The following is a 20,348-nucleotide window of genomic DNA, read 5'->3' as shown; positions in this document are numbered from 1 at the left end:
TCAAACAACACACAAATCTTTATACTTTTTCTTTATTGATTTTACGAGAATCTCAATTTCTGGGTAAACAATCACAACCACTGACTTGGTTTTCTAAAAATTCAAAAATTTAAACCAGACTTTAAAAAAATTCAGCTGTGTTTAAAAAAAAAAAAAACCAAAACACTTCTGTTAAAAATACAAAGATATCAAATATAGTTCCAGGATCACTTATACCTAAAGTCAAGATTACTTTTTTTAAAACCCCCAAACAGGTACACAGAGACAGAAGCATGCTTATTTTTAAAAATGACTAGCAGTTTATTATACACTATGTTGAAATGGATTTTTACATATAACCACAAAACCAGAGAGCTCTGAAGAAGTAATGTGGTAAGAATGTATATCCCTCATTATGAGAATGTTAATAAGCTGAGAGGGTTAGGGTGCAGATGATAAAGCAAAACTACAAAGCTAAAGAATCAATATACTTTGCCCTCCATGAGTTTCTTTCTTCTAGATCTGTTATGTTAATGACAGACATTTTTAAAAATGATTTATTTAAGGATTTCAAAATATGTGCATGATATGAAAACTTCTGTTTAAAGATGCAGTCACTTACTTATAGAAGCTAAGACAGCCTATGTAAAGTCACAAGAACTTTAAATCAAAACTTCCAGTGGGGGACTTCCCTGGCGGTCCAGTGGTTAAGACACTGTGCTTCCACTGCAGTGGGCACAGGTTCGATCCCTGGTGGGGAACTAAGATCTGGCATGCCGCACAGTGCGGCCAAAAAAACAAAACAAAGAAAAAACCCCAACAACTTCTAATGGAATTGAAATCTTGGCATACTCCTATGCTCTATTATTTGTAGGATTGAAAAAGACTGTCATTTGGTAGCAAATAATGTTTTTCTCCAGTTTGTATTCAACTCATGAATACAACACTGGAAAGTGATTAGAATCACAGAATACAAGCAACACAAATTCGTCTTGATATTGACATGCTGTTAGCCATGATTGCCTATTACTTAAATCTTATAATTAACAAGCATTTTCCTTCAGAGAATCTTACAGCTTTTGCTCTAAAATGTTAAAAGGTAAAGCAGTAGGAAGTCACCTCAAATATCCTCCTCTATCTACATGGACACGGGACAAAAATTTTTTGCAACTTGAACCTGTATAATTTTAACAATATTAATAAATTAAGTTTTAACCGCCCCCAAACTTCTGCATTATCTATTATCAGAAAAAATGGGCAAGGTACTTATTCCCGAAAGAAAATTTTAAACTATTAAAAACAGCCTAAAGAGAAGGAACACTCAGATAAAAAAGGCATATGACTGTTTAAGATGGGCTTTTCCTAATGAAGTTGGCTAAATGCCATTCTATTCATCCCAACAGAAATATCCCAAATGGTCTAAATCAGAAGTTAGCAAACTTTTTCTGAAAAAGGACAGATAAGAAGAAATTTTCACTTTGTGGGCCACATATGGTCTGTCACATATTTTAAAAACAACAAAAATAACCACAAAACCACTTAAAAATAAAAAAGCCATCCTTATCTTGCTAGCTATCCAGCCTGCAGGCAGTTGTGAAAGTACATTGGAAGTGGGCATGTCCTATTTTAGGCATGAAGCTCTAAACTCTGATCTTTGAAAGCCTGTGTAAATTTATGAAGCTAATGGTGTTATATTTCTATGACACTGGAGAACCCTACAGATCCATGATGCCACTAAATAAGCACTCACTCCAGGACAGACACAATGTACCTAGTGGATCTTATATTATTTCTAAGAGGTAACATATGCGTCTACATTTCAAAAGGCACCAAACAAATCCTTTGACTTTTTAAGAACTGGGTCAATAAATGGGCTCCAGGAGGGTTCAAAATATTCCAGAAATTTTCAGCATGCAAAATTTTATATATATTCATATGTATGCACTTTCCCTTAGCTTTCACTAGACTGCCACAGGGACTGGGCTTGTGACCCAAAAAAGGATGATGAACTGCTCTAGTTCATTTCTACAGCAACTATATCAAGGGTGAAAACTTTATTAAGGACCACCACCTCAAAATAAATAATCGTTTGAAGGACACATAAATGAAAATTAAGTATATGTAGACTTCTTGGGGGTGGGGTTGAGAATACATACACAAGAAAAAATCTTCTATCTGTCAACATTCTTAATAAGAAAAAGGAACAAAAAACTGGATATTAAAATTGTTTTTAAGTGCTTCCTGAAGTCTTATATAGGTATTATAACTAAGGATTTAAAAACAGTAGTGAATTTTTGCAACTAGACGTATAGACAATGATCTTATCTCCTAATAATTACTGGCCTCCTAGATAGATGGAAAAGGGGGAATCTGTTGTTCCCAACCTCTGACGTATAGTCACGTACCAAATAATGTTTAGAAATGCCACAGTAAGTTAAAAGAAAAAAAAAGTTCACCTGGAATTCTTGCTTGCAACAGTACATCACCTTATAAACTGGAAATATTTGCCATTATCTCCAATTTGGGAGAGAAAATAGTACTTGGTTCATTCATACATTCCATGAAAAACATGATTTTAACCATCTTATTCTAATCAAATATGGAGTCGCTCATGTGTTGAACTTTTGATATTTACTGATGACAAAAAGAAACATTTTCTCTCTACTGAAGACTGTTAGCAGAGCTATTCCAGTACCTACACAGAGCCAGAACACCCAGATTGACACCAAACCTAAGGGCCCTTCATTATTTAACAGTAATTCTGCACAGAGACATGTGCAGACCAAAATGTAGGCTGGACATGCATGTTATGCAAGACACGAAGACTGAGAACGCCCTCATGCATCCCTATTTTCAGCCTGGAATGTTAGCACAGTTATAAGATTAAAATTAAAAGTGAGCATGGTCCCTCAAAGTTAGAAAAACAACCTAACAGAAGACTAACTCTTTGATAAATTTCTATTTTCTCTATCTACTTTCAAATGTTTTAGGAGTTTCTCATTCTACACAGCAAAATCTTTTGATTGTTTCTGTGAGTGTTTAAGAATAAAATATTATATCCTTCAGTTAGCAGAAAACCCGTTGAAAGAATAAATTTATTTTGAAGTACCACCCAAAGCAAATCTTATAACGTCTTCTAATCACAGCACTATCCATGGGCAAAATATTTTTGGAAATTCCTATGTGGTATAACTTTTCAGACAAATCTCTTGAATATAGTTCAGAAAGTTACACCAATGGTAGCCTTTCATTGAGGAGAAAATGTTCACTGAATTAACCTGCATTTCCTTAAAAAGCAAGGCTTTGAAAGAGCTAAAAAAGACATTCTCAGATCCTCAGAAATAATCAACTGGAATTATACCAAATCAACTCTTTAAAAAAAAGATGCCTGCTGAGAGAGCCACAGAACCTGACTACGGCCCAGCTGTTACTGAAATAGCAACACATGCTCTGACGTTAAGACCACTGCTTATTACAACCTTCTAAAAGGCAAGGTTGAGGGACTTCCCTGGCGGTCCAGCGGTTAAGACATCGCCTTCCAACGCAGGGGGTGCAGGTTCGATCCCTGGTCAGGGAGCTAAGATCCCACGTGCCTCACGGCCAAAATACCAAAACATAAAATAGAAGTACTATTGTAACAAATTCAATAAAGACTTTAAAAATGGTCCACATTTAAAAAAAAAAAAGGCAAGGTTGGTTTTGTTTTGTTTTTGGTTAAGCAAATATCTGACAGTGAAACCAAAGAGGGTGAAGGACATCCTTGGAAACCATAAACTCTACAGAAATTAGTCAGTCCAGGAGTCTAATTTGCAGTTTATTATCCACTCAAAGACTTGGTATGGTCAGTAATAAATAGGTCCCAGATAGTTTTTAAAAATTAAAAGCAACAGGTTTGAGAAAACCCCCATGTAATGCTCCTTTGGGGTCAAGATGATGCAGTTTAAGCTGAGTCCTATAGTATGTGGCAATTCTATGCATAAATGACTTTGCTTTGTAGAACGAGGTAAAAACTATTATTCAATGGAGAAATGCAGGAAAGCGCTTAATTAAATTTTAGTGGTAGCAATTCTATGGTTAGTTTTCAGAAGATGTAGTTCAATACAGCTTTACTGAGTGACTGAGCCAAAAGAGAAAAAAAGAATGAGTTGATTTATAAAGAAATGTCATTATTCTAACTAGCTCCCTGAGAGCTGGCACCTTACCCAAGTCTTTCCTTGCTCTCTTCTGGTGTCAGCTGATCAAAGGTTTTTGCTTCTTCAGCACCCAAGAAGGCATCATGGTCATAATCAAAACTCTGAGCATCATTGTGAACTTTGTCACTGAGCTGAGGCTCATGGTGTACACGGTCCTTCTTTTCCGTGGGCTTGCTCAAGGCAAAGGCTGTGCACAGGGACAGGCATGTAAGAAACTGTCTCAGGTCCATGATAATCAGATCTTAAAGAAAAAAGAAAGGTAGTTCATTCAGGAAGCAGTATGCTTAATAATGAAACAAGAAATTAAAAGCTCACATCCAGTTACAATATTAATTTGATACTATCCCAAATATTATTACTTAATCCATAAAAAAAAGTATGGTAGAACATCAGACTTTCCAGTTTTACTCTGAGAAATATTCACCAGTTTTCTTCATCTGATTGTAGGCTGACAAGGAATTACTAGGAACATCCACCTTGTAAGTGGTCTCATTTCAAAAACACCAAAGTAGAACTTTAATCCTTTTGCCCAAGTTCCTAAGATTTAAAAGTGAAAGGACCAAGATTTAAATCCAGACCTACTGACTCCAAATACTTTACCTTTGTACTACATCAGTGGTCTAGAGGTCTTCAAACCTGGCTGGTTATTAGAATCACCTAGGAAGCTTTATTAAAAAAAAAAAAAAAAGTTTCCCCTACTGAATTAGAATCTCTGAGGCTGAACCCAAGCATTTGTAGTTTTAAATGGTTCCCAGGTGATTCTGATGGTTGTCAGATAAGAACCAATGATCACCTTCAAAGATCAAACCACTGAGATGGTACAGTGATGGATAACTGCCTTATCATTCCGTATACTTGTGTTTCCCAAACCTACCCAGGTATAAGGACCACCTGGAATACTGTTCAAAGTACAGATTCCCCAGCTCTACACTGTACGTTCAGAATCTCTGCAGTCACAGGTGATTCTGATGAACAAGCACAAGGCTGGAACACTTTATCGAAAACAGTGACAAAAAATCGCAGAGAAGCTGCAGGATAGAAACTGTTTAGAACTCTTGACAGATAACCTATAGTATTGTCCAGAGAGGTTAAGGTTTTAGAGAAAACAGTAAAATTAAAAATCAAGGTGGGGGGTGGGGCGGGGGCGACTTCCCTGGTGGCACAGTGGTTAAGAATCTGCCTGTCAATGCAGGGGACATGGGTTCGAGCCCTGCTCTGGGAATATCCCACATGCCATGGAGCAACTATGCCCATGCGCCACAACTACTGAGCCCTCGTGCCACAACTACTGAAGCTCTTGCTCCTAGAGCCCGTGCTCCCCAACAAGAGAAGCCACCGCAATGAGAAGCCTGCGCACCACAACGAAGAGTAGTCCCTGCTCGCCACAACTAGAGAAAGCCCGTGCACAGTAACGAAGATGCAACACCGCCAAATATAAATAAATAAATAAAATTTAAAAACCACAAAAAAAATCAAGGGGGGACTTCCCTGGCGGTCCACTGGTTAAGACTCCATGTTGCCACTTGCAGGGGGCATGGGTTCGATCCCTGGTGGGGAACTAAGATCCTGCATGCTGTGCAGTATGGCCAAAAAATAAGATAAAAAATAAAAAAATCAAGGGGAAAGAGTTTCCCAGGCTTTCATATTTTAACTAATCCTTTATCAGTAGAACACAGATTCTGAAGGCTTCTCCCCTTGTGGTGAGTATAAACTTTAATAATTTCATATTATCACTTACTCGTTTCCTCTTATGATCAGTGACTCCCTTACTGGATGCGTAGGTGGTTACTGGGCATGAGGCCTGTTGTAGGTTGAACTGTGTCCCCCCAAAAGATACGCTTTAGTCCTAATCCCTGGTGCCTGTGAATGTGACCTTATTTGGAAATAGGATCTTTGCAGATGTAATCAAGTAGGATGGGCTCTAATACAATGGCTGGTGTCTTTATAAAAGGAGGGAAATTTGGATACAGACACAGAGAAGATAGTGCCACATTATGAAAGAGGCAAAGATCAGAGTGATCATCTATGAGCCAAGGAATGTCAATGATTGCTGGCAACCACCAGAAGCTAGGAAGAGGCAAGGAAGGATCCTCCCTTAGGGCCTTCAGAGAGCATGCCCCTACCAACACTCTGATTTCCAATTTCTAGCCTCTAGAACTGTAAGAGAAGAAATTTCTGTCCTTTTAAGCAATGTAGTTTATGGTAATTTGTTACAGCAGCCCTAGGAAACTAATACAAGGCTACAGTACAGAGGGACACAGCATCACATGAAAGTTAAATGCATTATCTTGTCCTAATCTGCAGATTAAACTAGCCACAGGCTTCACCTTCCCCAGGATGTCACCAGTGGAACTACCTAATCTAAGGCTCATTTTTTATATATAAAATTTTTTTTAATTATAAAAACTCTTTCAGCATTGCTTGTAACTCAGTGATCTCAACCTAGACTGTACCCTAAAATCACCTGGGGAGTTTTTATAAATGATCACTGAACCCCACCCTTAACCATAAATATTTTTAAAAGGCAGCCAGGTTGAGAACCAGCATTCTAACCAAGTTCTCAAATGGCCATAATAGTATCTTAAGAAATGTGACTTGAGAGTACACTTAATACGAAGAAACTGCACGCATCTGATCCTGCCTCAAAGTTTTGGGAATTAGAAGGAAGAAAGTGAATTGTGTCAAGGGATAAAGAAGTCAAATACGCCAATAACTTAGACATATTTTAATGTATCCATCTCCTTGTAATCCCCCAAATAGTAACTAAAAGAAGTTACATTGTATTTGCTTGGATTTACAAAGCATTTTGGATTTAATAAACGAAAAAATGCTTAGCGCAGCTAATGGTGAGCACGTTACGTTATATAAAAATTCCTTAAAAGTGGAAGGAAAGCAAATAGAGGAATATGTTTAATGCTAACACAATTTAGCTGATTATACAAAGGCACAACCTGAGGCCTCCTTGAGTGACTTTCAGGCTGTAAAAGGGCATACAAGGGCACTATTTGTGTACAATAGGAAAGCAGCTAAGCGGGGAGGTCCAGAAATGGCAGAGAAGGATACATCAGTAGAGAGCAGAAAGTGTTCTAGAGTAACTAGGACAATGCCAAAAAGACAAACAGAAATGTTAGCTAAGGAGATACTGGGAGGCAGTCGCTTCCCCAAGAGCCCATTTCAAAAACACACAAAAACGGTAATTTTGCTGGACAGTTGTTAAGACTGATGAAAATCCATCGGAGGAAACAATGTGGCAGCACTGTCCTAAGGCCCACAGAGAAAGGGGAAGAAGGTGGTACTATTCTGAAGCTGTTCACCAGTGTTAGGACTTGGCTATGCTTCTGAAAGTTTATCAATGTTCTGTTTCCTGCTATCCCAACAAAATACCCAAATGTGTATACAAAGATGCTTCAATTCAGATGTTCAATGATAAGTTTATAATGATTTTTTAAAAAAGGAAAATGAACTAAACCTAAGAAGTGGTAAATACATATTAAATCTATACTGTGGAACACAACACAGTTTAAGAAGAATGAAGCGGACCCATTCACACTGAAACTGACAAGGCACCAAGATATGTTCAGTGAACAAAAACAACAACAATAAGAAAGCATGTTGTAAAACAATATCAAGATCTCATTTATATAAAGAGCAAAATCCAACAACCTCCCCAGCTTGTTTATATTTGTATAAAATATAACATATATGCACGAAAATGGTGTGGAAGGATAAACATCTACCTGTAAACAGCAATAAGCCCTAGGCTGAAGGGAGAAGAGATGGGGTGGGGAGGTAAGGTTCATGGGGAGTGAACTTCACTACTGTACTGCTGTGTTGTCTTATTTTTTGTAAATGAGCACATAGTCATGTGTATTATCTTTTTATGTGTATTACTTTCTAAACAATAGCATAAAAATTCTTTGCATTTTTAGGTAGCAAAGCAAACATTTTCAAGCCATTTCTCCAGACTGGAAAAGGAGACTGAAGGACAAACACATATTTATTCTTAAGACACAAACCCTATTTTATAAAGTAAAATAACACTGCCCTAGGAGAATAACACTCCAGCCCACTCTTCAATAATTGAATCTAATCAATCAGATCAGTGGAACAGTAAAGAGAAAATTAGATTCAGTGGCTCTCTCAAACATCACAGTATGCCTTTATTTTAGGACAAAATGAAACTTCCATTTCAAACTACAAATAATTCTTTAGACAAATAAAATCCTTTACAGAGATAAGGAATAAGATTTATGTTGTTATTTTGTGATATATCCAAATAATATCTATAATGTTAGAGGCTTACAGAATCAAGTAAAATCAAGAGTCACTGCAACAGATGATTTTCCTTATGTCTATTAACAAGGGGGCTTCCCATTCAGGAAAATTTTATAAGTGACTAATTACATCCCGAGAATAATACTCTAACAACTCTTGCATAATACCCTGACAACTTCTGCAAACCCCAAATGTTTTAATATGAATTAATGCTTAAGCCCACTAACACTATCAGGGCCTGGGAAGGATACTGTGTAAAGTTTTGATACTGTGTAACATAAAGAAATGCAACAGATTGACTCACTGTGATTCTAGAGGGAAAACTACATTTAAGATTGAGGTGTGACATCTTGATACAGTGATAAAAGAAGAATTTCAGAAAAAAAGCCAAGTGACTCACCTTTATCATTTATCCATCTCTCTATCCTTTCCCTTCTCAATTAAACTTTCAATCCTGCCCCTCTACAGGTTCCTCCATTCTGTCAATCAATACTTCTCAGGTCTTCATAATCCGAAATCAGTCTTTCTCAGACCCCGTTATTCCTTCAAGCATGCTCTTCCCTTTCCTTCACCCATACGGTCTCTAGAAACTGCTCTCTCTGCTTCCTCACCACCTACTGTCACCCTGAAATGTGGGTTTCTATCACTACTGATGAAACTGCCTAAAAAGGTCATTAAGGACCACCTGCTGGACAAAGCAATGGTCCTACCTTTATCTCTCTGCAGTGGGCAATGAAAAATCTGCATTTTAGTAAGTTTTAAAAACTATGCACTTTGTGCCCACATATAATATATCAACTCCTGACTATTAGAAACTAACAAAAGGCCCCTTGTTTTATGATTACAGACACTAAAAAAAGAGACTACTAAATGTATCTAAATCCATATACACATAAAAATGTCCAAATAGAAACAAAGGATATCTCCCAAGACAAAGGATATATAATGTGGGACAATGTGAGAAGGAGTATAAAACAACTTCTTACACAAGGCATCTGAAGAACTACATTAGTGCAGTTATTTCTGAAGCATCTTTCTCTTTTCAACCAAATGGAAACCAAATAATAGAAAGCTAAGACCCTTCTCTTTCTCCGTCATGAGAGCTATTCATCAATGGATAACAGAACATTAGGAAAACATAATATACTACATAAATGAAGGACTTGGTTGTATGAGTTTTTACCATATGGTCTAGGTGAGTCTGGCCACAGGTTTGTCAATTTTGTTTACCCTTTCAAAGAACCAGCTCTAGGTTTTGTTGACTTTTTCTATTGTTTTTTAAATCTCTATTTCCTCTCTGATCTTTATTATTTCCTCTTTCTGTTGCCTTTAGGTTTTGTTTGTTCTTCTTTTTCTAATTCTTTCAGGTGGTAGGGTTAGGTTATTTGATATTTTTTTTCTTTTCTGAGGAAGGCCTGTGAACTTACCATGTGATCTAAAGGTAAATCAATGGCTGTGAAAAATGCATCTCCCCATCTCCCATTTCTCAAATGACCTATAAGTTTCTCTTCCTCAAATTCTGTCCCTCCCCCACCAAGGGTAACATTTAATATTTTTTCTTAAACAAACAGAAAACTAGACCTGCAATGTCCAGGACAAGAGCTACTAGCTACATGTGGCTACCAAGCAGTTGAAATGTGGCTAGTGTGAATTAAGAAGTGGTGTGTTACACTTTATGTCAAAAGAATGGTATTTTTGTATGTACTGGATTAAATTATTAAAATTAATTTCACATGTTTAAAATATTCACCTGTAAATCTAAAGTTACATATGTGGCTTGTATTATACTTCTTATCTACTGCATCACACGATGTTAGAGACACAAATAAAGGGCTAGAACAGAAAAGGTATCAAGTTACTATCATACTTTTGCAGCATGTCACCAATAACGGTCTCCTGCAAAGTTATTTTCATGAATTGTTCCACTTAATTTATAAGGAAAAAAAGGTAACAGCATAGACTTGAATTTCTTTCAAAAACAATGATAAGCCTTAAGAATTAATTTTATCCATTCAAAAATTTCCTTGACGGCTCTAAATTCATGCCATTTCTCCCCTCCTTCCCAATCATTTTTTATAAAAATCCATAGGTCACAGAACACTTAAAAGTAAGTTTTTTCAGGGGAATTTAGATGTCTAGATTAAATTCAACTTCTCAAGAACATTAACAGTGGGTGACTCCACAGTTATTCTGGTTGACCAAAGACCCACTGCTCAATGTTAATAGTGGGAGAAATGGGTGTGGTGGTAGAATTCCAGTTCTGTGAGTTGGATATTTGGCTGGGGGGGGCGGTAAGGCATTCCTTTATAGTGCAGCAAAAGCAGACTCTCAATGCTTAAGTGTCTACTTCAATTGGGGATTGAGGACAAGAGCCTGACAGCAATTTAACTATACTAAGGCTCAGGTTATAAAGTCTAGGAATTAAAGGTATCTGGTTATCTATCTGACATTCTTCACTTACAGACTTTAGTACAAGTACCACCAATGGATTATCATATTAAAGTAATAATGACACCCTTCATGATTTGATAAAAGTTATGATAATGACAAACCATTTATTCAACATTTCTCTAGCGATCAATGGAACAAATTTACATTAATATATTCTAATTCATTCTAGTTCATTAATATATTCTAATTAAACTATTTGTGTAACTGAGGGCATACGTTTATAAGATAGTTGAGTATATAAAAGTGCAAACTTTGGCTGTAGAAGAAAAGCTTTGAAATGACAAACTATTACTCAGGTTTCATTAGTTCTATAACCAAAGCAACCCAGTACAAACTTAAAATTTTTCTTGCTACAGAGTAAAGAAAATTTTCTTTAAGAATTAAGTTCTTAGAAACTCTGGAGAATCAAAGTTTCCTTTTGGCAGATGAAACTTCAATACATAATTAATTACTATAGGAATACCATGTAAAATGTAGGGAAAAGAGTTTTGGTTTCTAGTTGTAATTTGCTGTGCATGTGTAACATGCATAAAATGCTTGGGAATCCTTGCTTTAGTGCCAAATGTAAATAAATGTAATTTAAAAATCCTAGGTGAAAAGACCTACCTACTATGATCACTCCAGCTGGAAATGATCTGCACACATTCCTCTCAACTTTTATAAGACTTGTTTGTACCATTCCACAATAAGGATCATAGGCTATCTTAAGTTGTCTCCTTAGCTCCTCTGTAGATGTACATTTTTGGAAGGCAGGGATCTCAGCTAATATAAATTAATTCCCCTCTGTAGTCCTTAACACAGTGTCTTGCACTTTCTGTACACCAAAACATTTTATTGGATTAGTTGGACTGTACTTGGGAGCAACAAAGTTCCTGCCAGCTGCCAGTGCTCCCCAACCCCCAATTCCCCTTACCGGATCTGGCCATCAGCCAACAGCAAGAAAAGTGTTATTTCAGCTGTCTTAACTCTAATACATAAATCACAGCAGCAACAACATCCATATTTAAGAGTTCATAAAGACAGGGAACTAGGACCTTACGGCCTAGCAAGCATCTCCAATGGCTATCCCTGGCTACACCATGCGTGTGCCACACACAGAGAAAATGTGTGTTAAAATCAGTGTACTGATCTCCAGTACTGGTGCAATGTACCTAAAATGCCATAAGTATCTTTTGACACGTCATTGGATGAATGGAAGCAAACGAATATATTAACAGTGATGATTAAGAGTTGATTTCAAAGCTGTATCTGAGTACTACTATCTATCCACTCAGGCATACTCAATTCATCTTTGTTAGCTCATGTTTCTCCTAGTTGTGATTCTCAAAAGAATCCTATTGGAGACCACTGAACCCCTGTAAATCTCAGATTAGGCCCAGGTAAACTCAGATCTCTCGCCACACAAATACAATTTACAGGTTACCTCTGGACCCTCATTTGTAGTACAATACATAAATTCTTCAATGATGACCACCGTTTGGTACCCGGTTAACTAAATCTACTGAATGAGATCAAACATGCATTTGTCTTGTGTCAAGTCCCATTCTATGGCAAAGAATAAATTTATCAGAAATTCCACGGTTCTCTACCTCCAGGCTACAAAAACAAATCAGAAGCAATCTTATTCCTGACTCATTAACGTAGACTTTATGGTTCATGCCAGGAAGTGAATGTAATTCAACTCTCAAAGACACTATTCTGGGACTTTGTACACTTAGGAATTCAGATCAAAGGCCCTGAAGTTTTAGTAGGAGACCCAGGGAGCTTTTTGCCTTGATGCAAAAGCAGCTTTTGGAACTGCAAATCACACGACTCTTAATCAGGGCAGCTGTAGGGAATTAAGTTTATTGATGAACACAGTATGCCAAAAATCAGAACTAGGGTGTGGAGCTAAAGCAACAAAACAAGGTAAAGATACAATCCTTTAATGAAGCTTTTAAAACTACTTTCCTTCGCTGACCGAAGCATGCGGCCAAACATGGAAGCTCGAAATATTCCGTCTTTTCTTTAAAATTATAGAGTTAAAAAAAAAATCACATAGTGTCTTCATGCTTTCTTCCCCCTTGTTTCTACACCCTCAAAGTCAGCGAACACGACCTTCTTGGCAGATGCAGATGTCCTCTCGGGATGTGGCCCTGGGGCGGAGCTGGCGGACACAAGCAGGCCCAAGTGTGGGAAGTGGCAGGGAGCTGTAACAATAACGCTATCTGACTGCACTCTGACCTTCAGGAGGTAAACAAGAGTGACCTTTTCGGACGAGGGGCTTGCTGACTGGCGGGGCCCAGGGCCAGAGGACGTGGCAAGCCAGGCACGAAACTGTACCCCACAGGACGCAAAGCCGGGAGCCGGAGTTCGCAGGGACCCAGGCCCCTTCCCAGAGCGCAAGGGAAGGCGAGAGGCGGCCTCCGACCCACGCTGCGCACCGAGGGTCGGGCAATCGCGAGCAGCCTCAGGCCCCAGAACCCCGAGCTGGCAGAAACAGGGGCCCTGAGACAAGGAGGCCCTGCCGCGCCGGGAGCGAGGCCCAGAGAACAAAAAGAAAGTGAACAAGGGGGAGGCGGCGGCGGAGAGATGTGCACCGTGGTACTTACCTCTCCCCGTTGCGCCCACTGCCCAGGATGCCGCGGCTGCAACTCACCCACCGGCTCAGCTCTGGCGCGCAAGCACCGCCCAACCGGAAGCGGTTCCGCGCCCCGCCGCTGTCCTCCACGCCAGCAGCCTCCGGACCAATCACCAACAAACCCGCCGCGGACGCACAGCTTCCCCGGACAGCCATTGGCCCTACGGTCTCGTGGTCCGGATTGGCTGGAAAGCGCCACGTCCCCGCGAGCGCGCCGAGTTACGTGGACAGGATTGCCTCCCAGCTCTCGTCCCTGGACTTGTGGGGTTGGCGGGCCACAGCCCCTTACTCCGGGGGGCGTGTGGGCGCGGCTGTCCGACCGCCACGTCCTGGTTCGCAGCGCTTGACTCGGCCTCCATAGGGCTTCTTAAATTATCCTAATTATCTTCATGCCCACAAGAACCCAGGGCCGAATTAATCCGACTCTGTCAGTCGCCAACTATTGATATATTGAATAATCCCATTCCCTCCTTTCCCTTCAGCTCTACCGCCTAAATGGGGTATCGTACAGAACTTCAGTCGCTGGCTCCGGCTTCATCTCCCACCACTTCTCGGGTGTCGCGCTCGGTCCACCACCATCTCGGTGTTTCCTAACTGCCCGCCCTTTCACATCTCCATAGTCTTTTATTATCAACCAGGAGTGAGGGCGTTTTCCAGATTCTCTGCCTTGTGAATGACAATAGAAGTCCCGGTTCACAGAAATCACGGTTTAGATGTTAGCTCTAGAAGCCTTTCCTGACCTCACTAAGCATAGTAATTCCTCCCTTATTTACCTTCATAGCACTTTGCATCTTTGGTACACTTTGCCAAATTTTGCTATATAATGCTGCTTATCCATTTGTCCTCCTCCAGACTAAGCTCCAGGGGAGAGATCTTCCTTTATTCATCTTTGTACCTACAGCTTTGAGCTTACTGCCCAGTACAAAGTAAATGCCTAATAATGTTAAGTGAACTGAATGGGTGGAACCCATAGAATGTCCCTGATTGAAGAGGAACACAGGAAATTATTAACTTATTCATTCATTTTCACATCATGAAATTAAAGTTAAATAAGGGCTACTATGTTTGCAATGTCAATGGACTATAAACCTGTGTTCTTAGCACATAAAGCCTCTATAGTTTAAAATCCAGTTGAGACATGTAGTATGCTCATGAGAGAGTTAAATAGAAAGCAACTTAGTTTACTTTAAACATCAAGATGAGAGGTTGACAACCAGTGGGAATTCAAAGTTGTGGCCCTGACCCTTGGTGGCAACCAGAGAGGGCTTCCTAAGAAGGTGTGACTCAGGCTAGACTAAGAAATTCCTGAATGCCCTATTCATCAAAAGGAATAACAGGAACAAGGGTAAGCAGGGGACAGAGTAGGAGGTAACTTCTTAGGTCAGGTAGGGGATGAGGGAGGTAAAAAAAAGGGGGGGGAGGGGGGAGCCTGAGCTCTGAGGAGCCTGAGCTGAAGGCAGTGGGAATTGTGGGTCTTCTTCTGAAGGTTTCTAAGCTTGTACCTTTGTGGCAGATGGAATGAGGTTGAAAGTGTTCTTTCAGGGAGGTGCATCTCCTAATAGGGGTTAACTATAATAGAATAGGTTGCATCAGGAGATATTTTAAAAACTATTTTGAAAATGCCTCCTTGAAGTCAGGCACTGCACTAGGTGCTGGTGAACCCACAAAGAATAGGACATGGTCCCTGCCCTCAAGGACCTGCAGCCTAGTGGGAGAGCCACCATCCTGGAAGTGTCCTAGAAGAGGCTGGATAAGCTAGTGGGACTCTGCCAGAATGGGGCCTGTCAACCCTGAGATTCCCTGTGGATGAGGGCTTGGCCTAGGCAAAGCAAGAGAAATGCAAATGAACACTTCTATACAAGGGAATTTTAAAAAGTGGGAACAACAATTTCCTGGACTCAGTCACTGCTTGGAAGAAGGAAATGAAGAAGGAGCACTCAAAAATTTAAAGCTGTAATCATAGGAAACTGGGAGAACGAGCTAGATGAGTGGAAAACAGGGGAACTGAGTTGAGTTCAAGACATGATGAGTTAAGGTGATGGCAGAACATTGAAAAAGAAAGAACCAAAAGGCTGGAGGAGATACTTAGGGTCACTGGCCAGGCAGCAGCTGGTGGAGCCATGAGAACACATGAGCTTTCTGAGGAGAGTAAAACAGATTAGGCCTCATGGGAGCCCAAGAGTTAGAAGGAAAGCAGAGGAGGAAAAGGACATGAGGGCTGACACACATAAGAAGTGTCACCATAGCTGTATCAAAGGCCCATCTAACCGTGGATTCTGTCTCTGAGAGAAGCACTGAGGGACTGTTTATGGCAGGTATCGTGATGTCAGCCTCAAAAGGCTGATGGTGTTCTTCAAGCATCCCAACTCTGCTCATGTGGCGCTACTGAACATTCACTCCACAAATGAATGTATTGTTTCCTGTATGCAAGACACTGTTCTAGGCACTGGGGATACAGCAGTGAACACAATGGAACAAACTCTCTCATGGTGCTCATATTCTGCTATGCGGCCAATAAACAAGATAAAAAAGCAAAATATGTAGAATGAGAAGTGGTGATAGGTACCACGGAATAATAGAAGGCAGGAAAGGAGAAAAGCGGGTGTCAGGACTGTCAGGAGTGGTGCTGCAGTCTTTGAGAGGGTGGCCAGGGACGGCTTATGGAGAGGATGACATGTGAGTGAACATCTAAAGGTGGTGAAGAACATCCCGGGGAAAGGGAAGAGCAAGGGCAAAGGCCTTGAGCTGAAGCCTGCTGGAGTGTTTGAGCAGCAGCAGGAAGTCAGGGTGGCTGGGTACAGTAATTGAGGAGAGTGGAGGACATGAGGTCAGGGAGGTAGTAGCAGGGATGGCGGTAAAGGGGTCAGGGACACCAAGCAGGGCCTTTAGGCCATTGTAAGGACTACAGCTGCTACTATGAGTGAAGTGATGTAGAAGACACTGGCTAATTATTTACCAAATTGTTTCTTCTTCATCCTGTGACACAGCTAGACTACCTTTCCCAGCCCCCTTACAGCATGGCCATGTGACTGAGCTCTGGCCAAGGGAAGAGAGGCAGAAATTATGTCCACTACTTCCAGTACTGGCCATGCAAACCTGCCACATGCCATTCTCCAAGCTCTTTCTCTGTCTGTGGCAACCCTGGAAACTGTGTAGTGCAGATAGCAAGTCACAGGATAGAAGGAGCCCAGGGTCCTGTTAAAGAGCCACTCCATGAACAGGAACACCCTTTCTGGACTTTTCTGTGTGTGAGAAATGAACTTCTGTTGGTTATTTTATGCCATTGATATATCGGGGTTTTTTATCTCTTACAGAGGTAGCATTACTTTAACTAATACAGATGGGAAGCCATGGGAAGCCACTGGAGGGTTTCCACTTCTCATTGGAGCAGAGAAGTGACATGACCTAAGATTTTAAAAGGGTCACATTAGATTGAGGAGGTTAAGATTAGAAACAAGCCACCCACTTAGGAGGCTTTTGCAACAATCCAGGTGATGATGGCTTGGTCCAAGGTAGTAACAGTAGAAATAGTGAGAAGTGTCAGATTGTGCATATATTTTGAAAGTATCAATAGTTTAAAGGGGTTCCCTGATGGGTTGGAAATGGGGTGGAGAGAGAGGAGTCAAGGATGAGGCAAGGTTTTGAGCAAGTAAAAAAATGGAGCTGCATTTACTAGGATAGAAAAGACCTTGTGGGGAGCAAGTCTCGAGGGATACTACTGAGAGATTAGTTTTGGACATATTGAGATGCCTATTAGATATTCAAATGGAGATGTCAAGTAGGCAGTTGGAGCTCACAGTGTCTGGACTAGAGATATAAATTTGGGAGTAACTGGTTTATGTGTGGTATAAAACCATGTGTTTTGATTAGAAGGGACCCAAGACTGAGTCCTGGAAATTTCTAGTGTTTGGAGATGGTGGTGGGGGTGGGGGTGTTGATGAGAATGAAGTAGCAAAGGAAACTGAGGAGAAAAGCCAGTGAAGGAGGAGGAGAGCATAGTGTTCTAGACGCCAAGTGAAGGAAGTGTTTCCAGGAGAAATCACGTATGTTACGTGCTAACAGTGAGCTGAGGACAGATTGACCATTGGCTTTAGCAATGTGAAGATCAGGTTTGGTGGGGTAGTGGAGGGGTTAGAGAGAGAATGCGAAGCAGGTTGTTGGAAACCCTTTCAGGGAGTTTACTATAAAGGGGAGCAGAGTGGGCAGAGGGGCCAAGAGAGGTTTTGTTTTATTTTGTTATGTTTTTAAATGGAAGAAATAACAGTTATGTTTCGGAGAAATACCAGCATGTTTGTTACTGATGGGAAGGACCTAGGAGAGAGAATCAAACTGATGATGTAGGGAGAAGGGAGAGTTGCTGGAGCAATGTCCTTGAGAAGGGGAGATGGGATGGGATCCAGTACAAAAGGGGAAGAGTTGGACTTTGCTTAGAGTGAGACAGTTCCTCTATATTAATAAGGAGAGAAACTCGATCTACTGGTCCAATTCCAGGTAAGTGGTAGGCATCGTGGTGAGAACTTGGAGTTCTCTTTCAGTTGCTTCTATGTTCTCAGTGAAATGGGAAGCTGGGTCATCAGGAGGCAGTGGGGGGTTTAAAGAGGGAGAAGATGTGAAATAGCCATTCAACAGAGAGAACATATGAGGGGAACATAGTATGATCTCCAGGCAACATTAAGGACCCTCTTGAGGCCTGAGATGATGACTTTGAGGTGAAAATGGTTAGTATGGCATGTGATTTTTCTCCAGGCAAGTTTAGTGGCATGGTGCAGTTGGTGGAGAGTTGGACTTGGTCGGTGAGTAGAATAAAGTGGAAGAGACACAAAGGTGCTGAGGGTACTTGCAAAGGGGTGATAATATTCAGGATGGATTCTGGAATCTAGGCTGGAGGGGAAGGGACTGAGGATGTGAGGAGAGTGAGGGATAGTGAAAACCCAGAAGGAGCAAGAGATTGCAGGATTGGTGAGGTTGAAGGATTATTGAACTCAGGGAAATATAGGAGATGGTATAGTTGGAGGGTAGGAATAATGGGGTGGGGTGCCGTTATTAATGACAAACTCTAGGGTAAAATCAGGGGGGTCAGTGGCTGAGGAGGGTGAAGGACAGTAACAGCGACCAGGGTATGGGAAGGATCATCTATGTGGATATTGAAAGCAGCAAGAATTAGGACATAACTCATCCTTGGCAAGAGTGATGGTGGTCCAGGAACTTACCTTTTAGCCCTCCAACCATTTCAGTCTGAAAACCACTTCAGTGAATGGGGGGAAGGGATAGTTAGGGAGTTTGGGATTGACACGTACAGACTGCTGTATTTAAAATGGATAACCAACAAGGACCTACTGTATAACACAGGGAACTCTGGTCAATATTATGTAACAGCCTAAATGGGAAAAGAATTTGAAAAATAATAGATACATGTATATGTATAACTGAATCACCTGAAATTATCACAACATTGTTAATCAACTGTACTCTAATATAAAATAAAAAGTTAGGGCTTCCCTGGTGGCGCAGTGGTTGAGAGTTCGCCTGCTGATGCAGGGGACACGGGTTCGTGCCCCGGTCTGGGAAGATCACACATGCCGCGGAGCGGCTGGGCCTGTGAGCCATGGCCGCTGAGCCTGCGCATCTCCGCAATGGGAGAGGCCACAACAGTGAGAGGCCCGCGTACCACAGAAAAAAAAAAAAAAAGTTATTTTGTCACTGCATCCCCCCCAAAAAACCCCACCACTTCAGTGAAGAAAAAGACCCTCCTAGGGTATCCTAAATCAAAGCAAGACATCCAAAAAAGCTTTCCAATTAGAAGGTTGGGTAGCTTTACTGAAATACTCATAGTCTGGTTTTTATTGAATGTGAAATATTGTGCATTTTAAATAGAGGCCAGTCCATGGGCCGTCTGGCAGACCCTCCCTAGTGACTCTCTTGATCTATAATTTGTGAACCCCTGAGTTTACCTATACTTCAAGCCTGGAACCTCTGATTTACCTGTGCTTTGAGCCTGTGTCTCTTCTCCTTGGAATCTCTAATAAGCATTAACAAGATATGTCAACATTTCAAGGGGGTGTCATATGCAAAAGAAAGTGAGCCAGTGTTTGTAGGGCTGAGACAATAGTAAACTTTGAAAGTTTGAACACAAAAGAGAAACTCCGCCTACTTCACAGACCTTGTCTTACAACCTCCTGCAGGAACCTTTCTTCAGCCTCAAACCCAAACCGCCATTTGGAACAGCAGGGCCAGGCTAGCAAGTTCAAGTTAGGGAATGCACTAAGGAAGAGAAGGTCTAAAGCTTGAATCAGAAAAGAGGTATTAACAAGAGAAACTGGCAAAAAGGGACATTTAAGGAGAAGCCTTTGGCTGGAATTCATTTCTGTCTCTTCATCCTTATCCAGAGGAATCTGAGCGGAGAAGAAAACACATATCTCTTTTGGTATACGGCCTTACTTTCAAGTTTTAAATTAGATAAATAGAAGCTCGGTGAAGCCTCTCTCAGAGGTGTACTTCTCTTGTCCTCTCTTCTGTTTCTTTCTGTCACCACTTTTCTGCGTCTTCCTTCTTCTCTGATTTCCACCCTCCACATTCCTCTTCACCCCCATTTTGTTCTCTTCCACCTCTCCTCTGGTCCTGGTTCTCTTTCCTTCCTTCTCTCCATCTCTTGGTCCTGGTCCTTCTGAGAGCACGTCTTCTTGTGCTGGAATGGAGGTGAGGTGTGGTGATGTGCAGTGGTGAGGACATGAAGTTATGGACTGGAATGATGCTGGAATAATGCTTCTCATCCAGGAGCCATGCTCCCAAGTGGTTCTCCAGGGAAAGGCTATGTTGTCAGCGTGAGATTA

At 40.8% G+C, this 20,348-nt stretch overlaps 1 protein-coding gene across 2 annotated transcripts in view; it reads right to left on the bottom strand.

The window, feature by feature from the left end:
- CALU (calumenin) overlaps positions 1-13,593 on the bottom strand; it is a 28,189-nt gene extending 14,596 nt beyond the window's left edge. For both annotated transcript variants that reach the window (XM_081244139.1, XM_081244140.1), the window contains exons 1-2: positions 13,490-13,593; positions 4,182-4,413 (exon numbers count right to left, since the gene is read on the bottom strand). In XM_081244139.1, coding sequence (XP_081100265.1) covers positions 4,182-4,402 — 221 coding nt within the window. In that variant the 5' untranslated portion in view covers positions 4,403-4,413; positions 13,490-13,593. The remainder of the gene's footprint in view (positions 1-4,181; positions 4,414-13,489) is intronic.
- Positions 13,594-20,348: the final 6,755 nt, after the last annotated feature.

This window comes from Mesoplodon bidens (assembly GCF_964165515.1).
Source record: "Mesoplodon bidens genome assembly, chromosome: 9".
Taxonomy (NCBI): domain Eukaryota; kingdom Metazoa; phylum Chordata; class Mammalia; order Artiodactyla; family Ziphiidae; genus Mesoplodon; species Mesoplodon bidens.
This window is presented reverse-complemented; position numbering and strand designations above follow the sequence as displayed.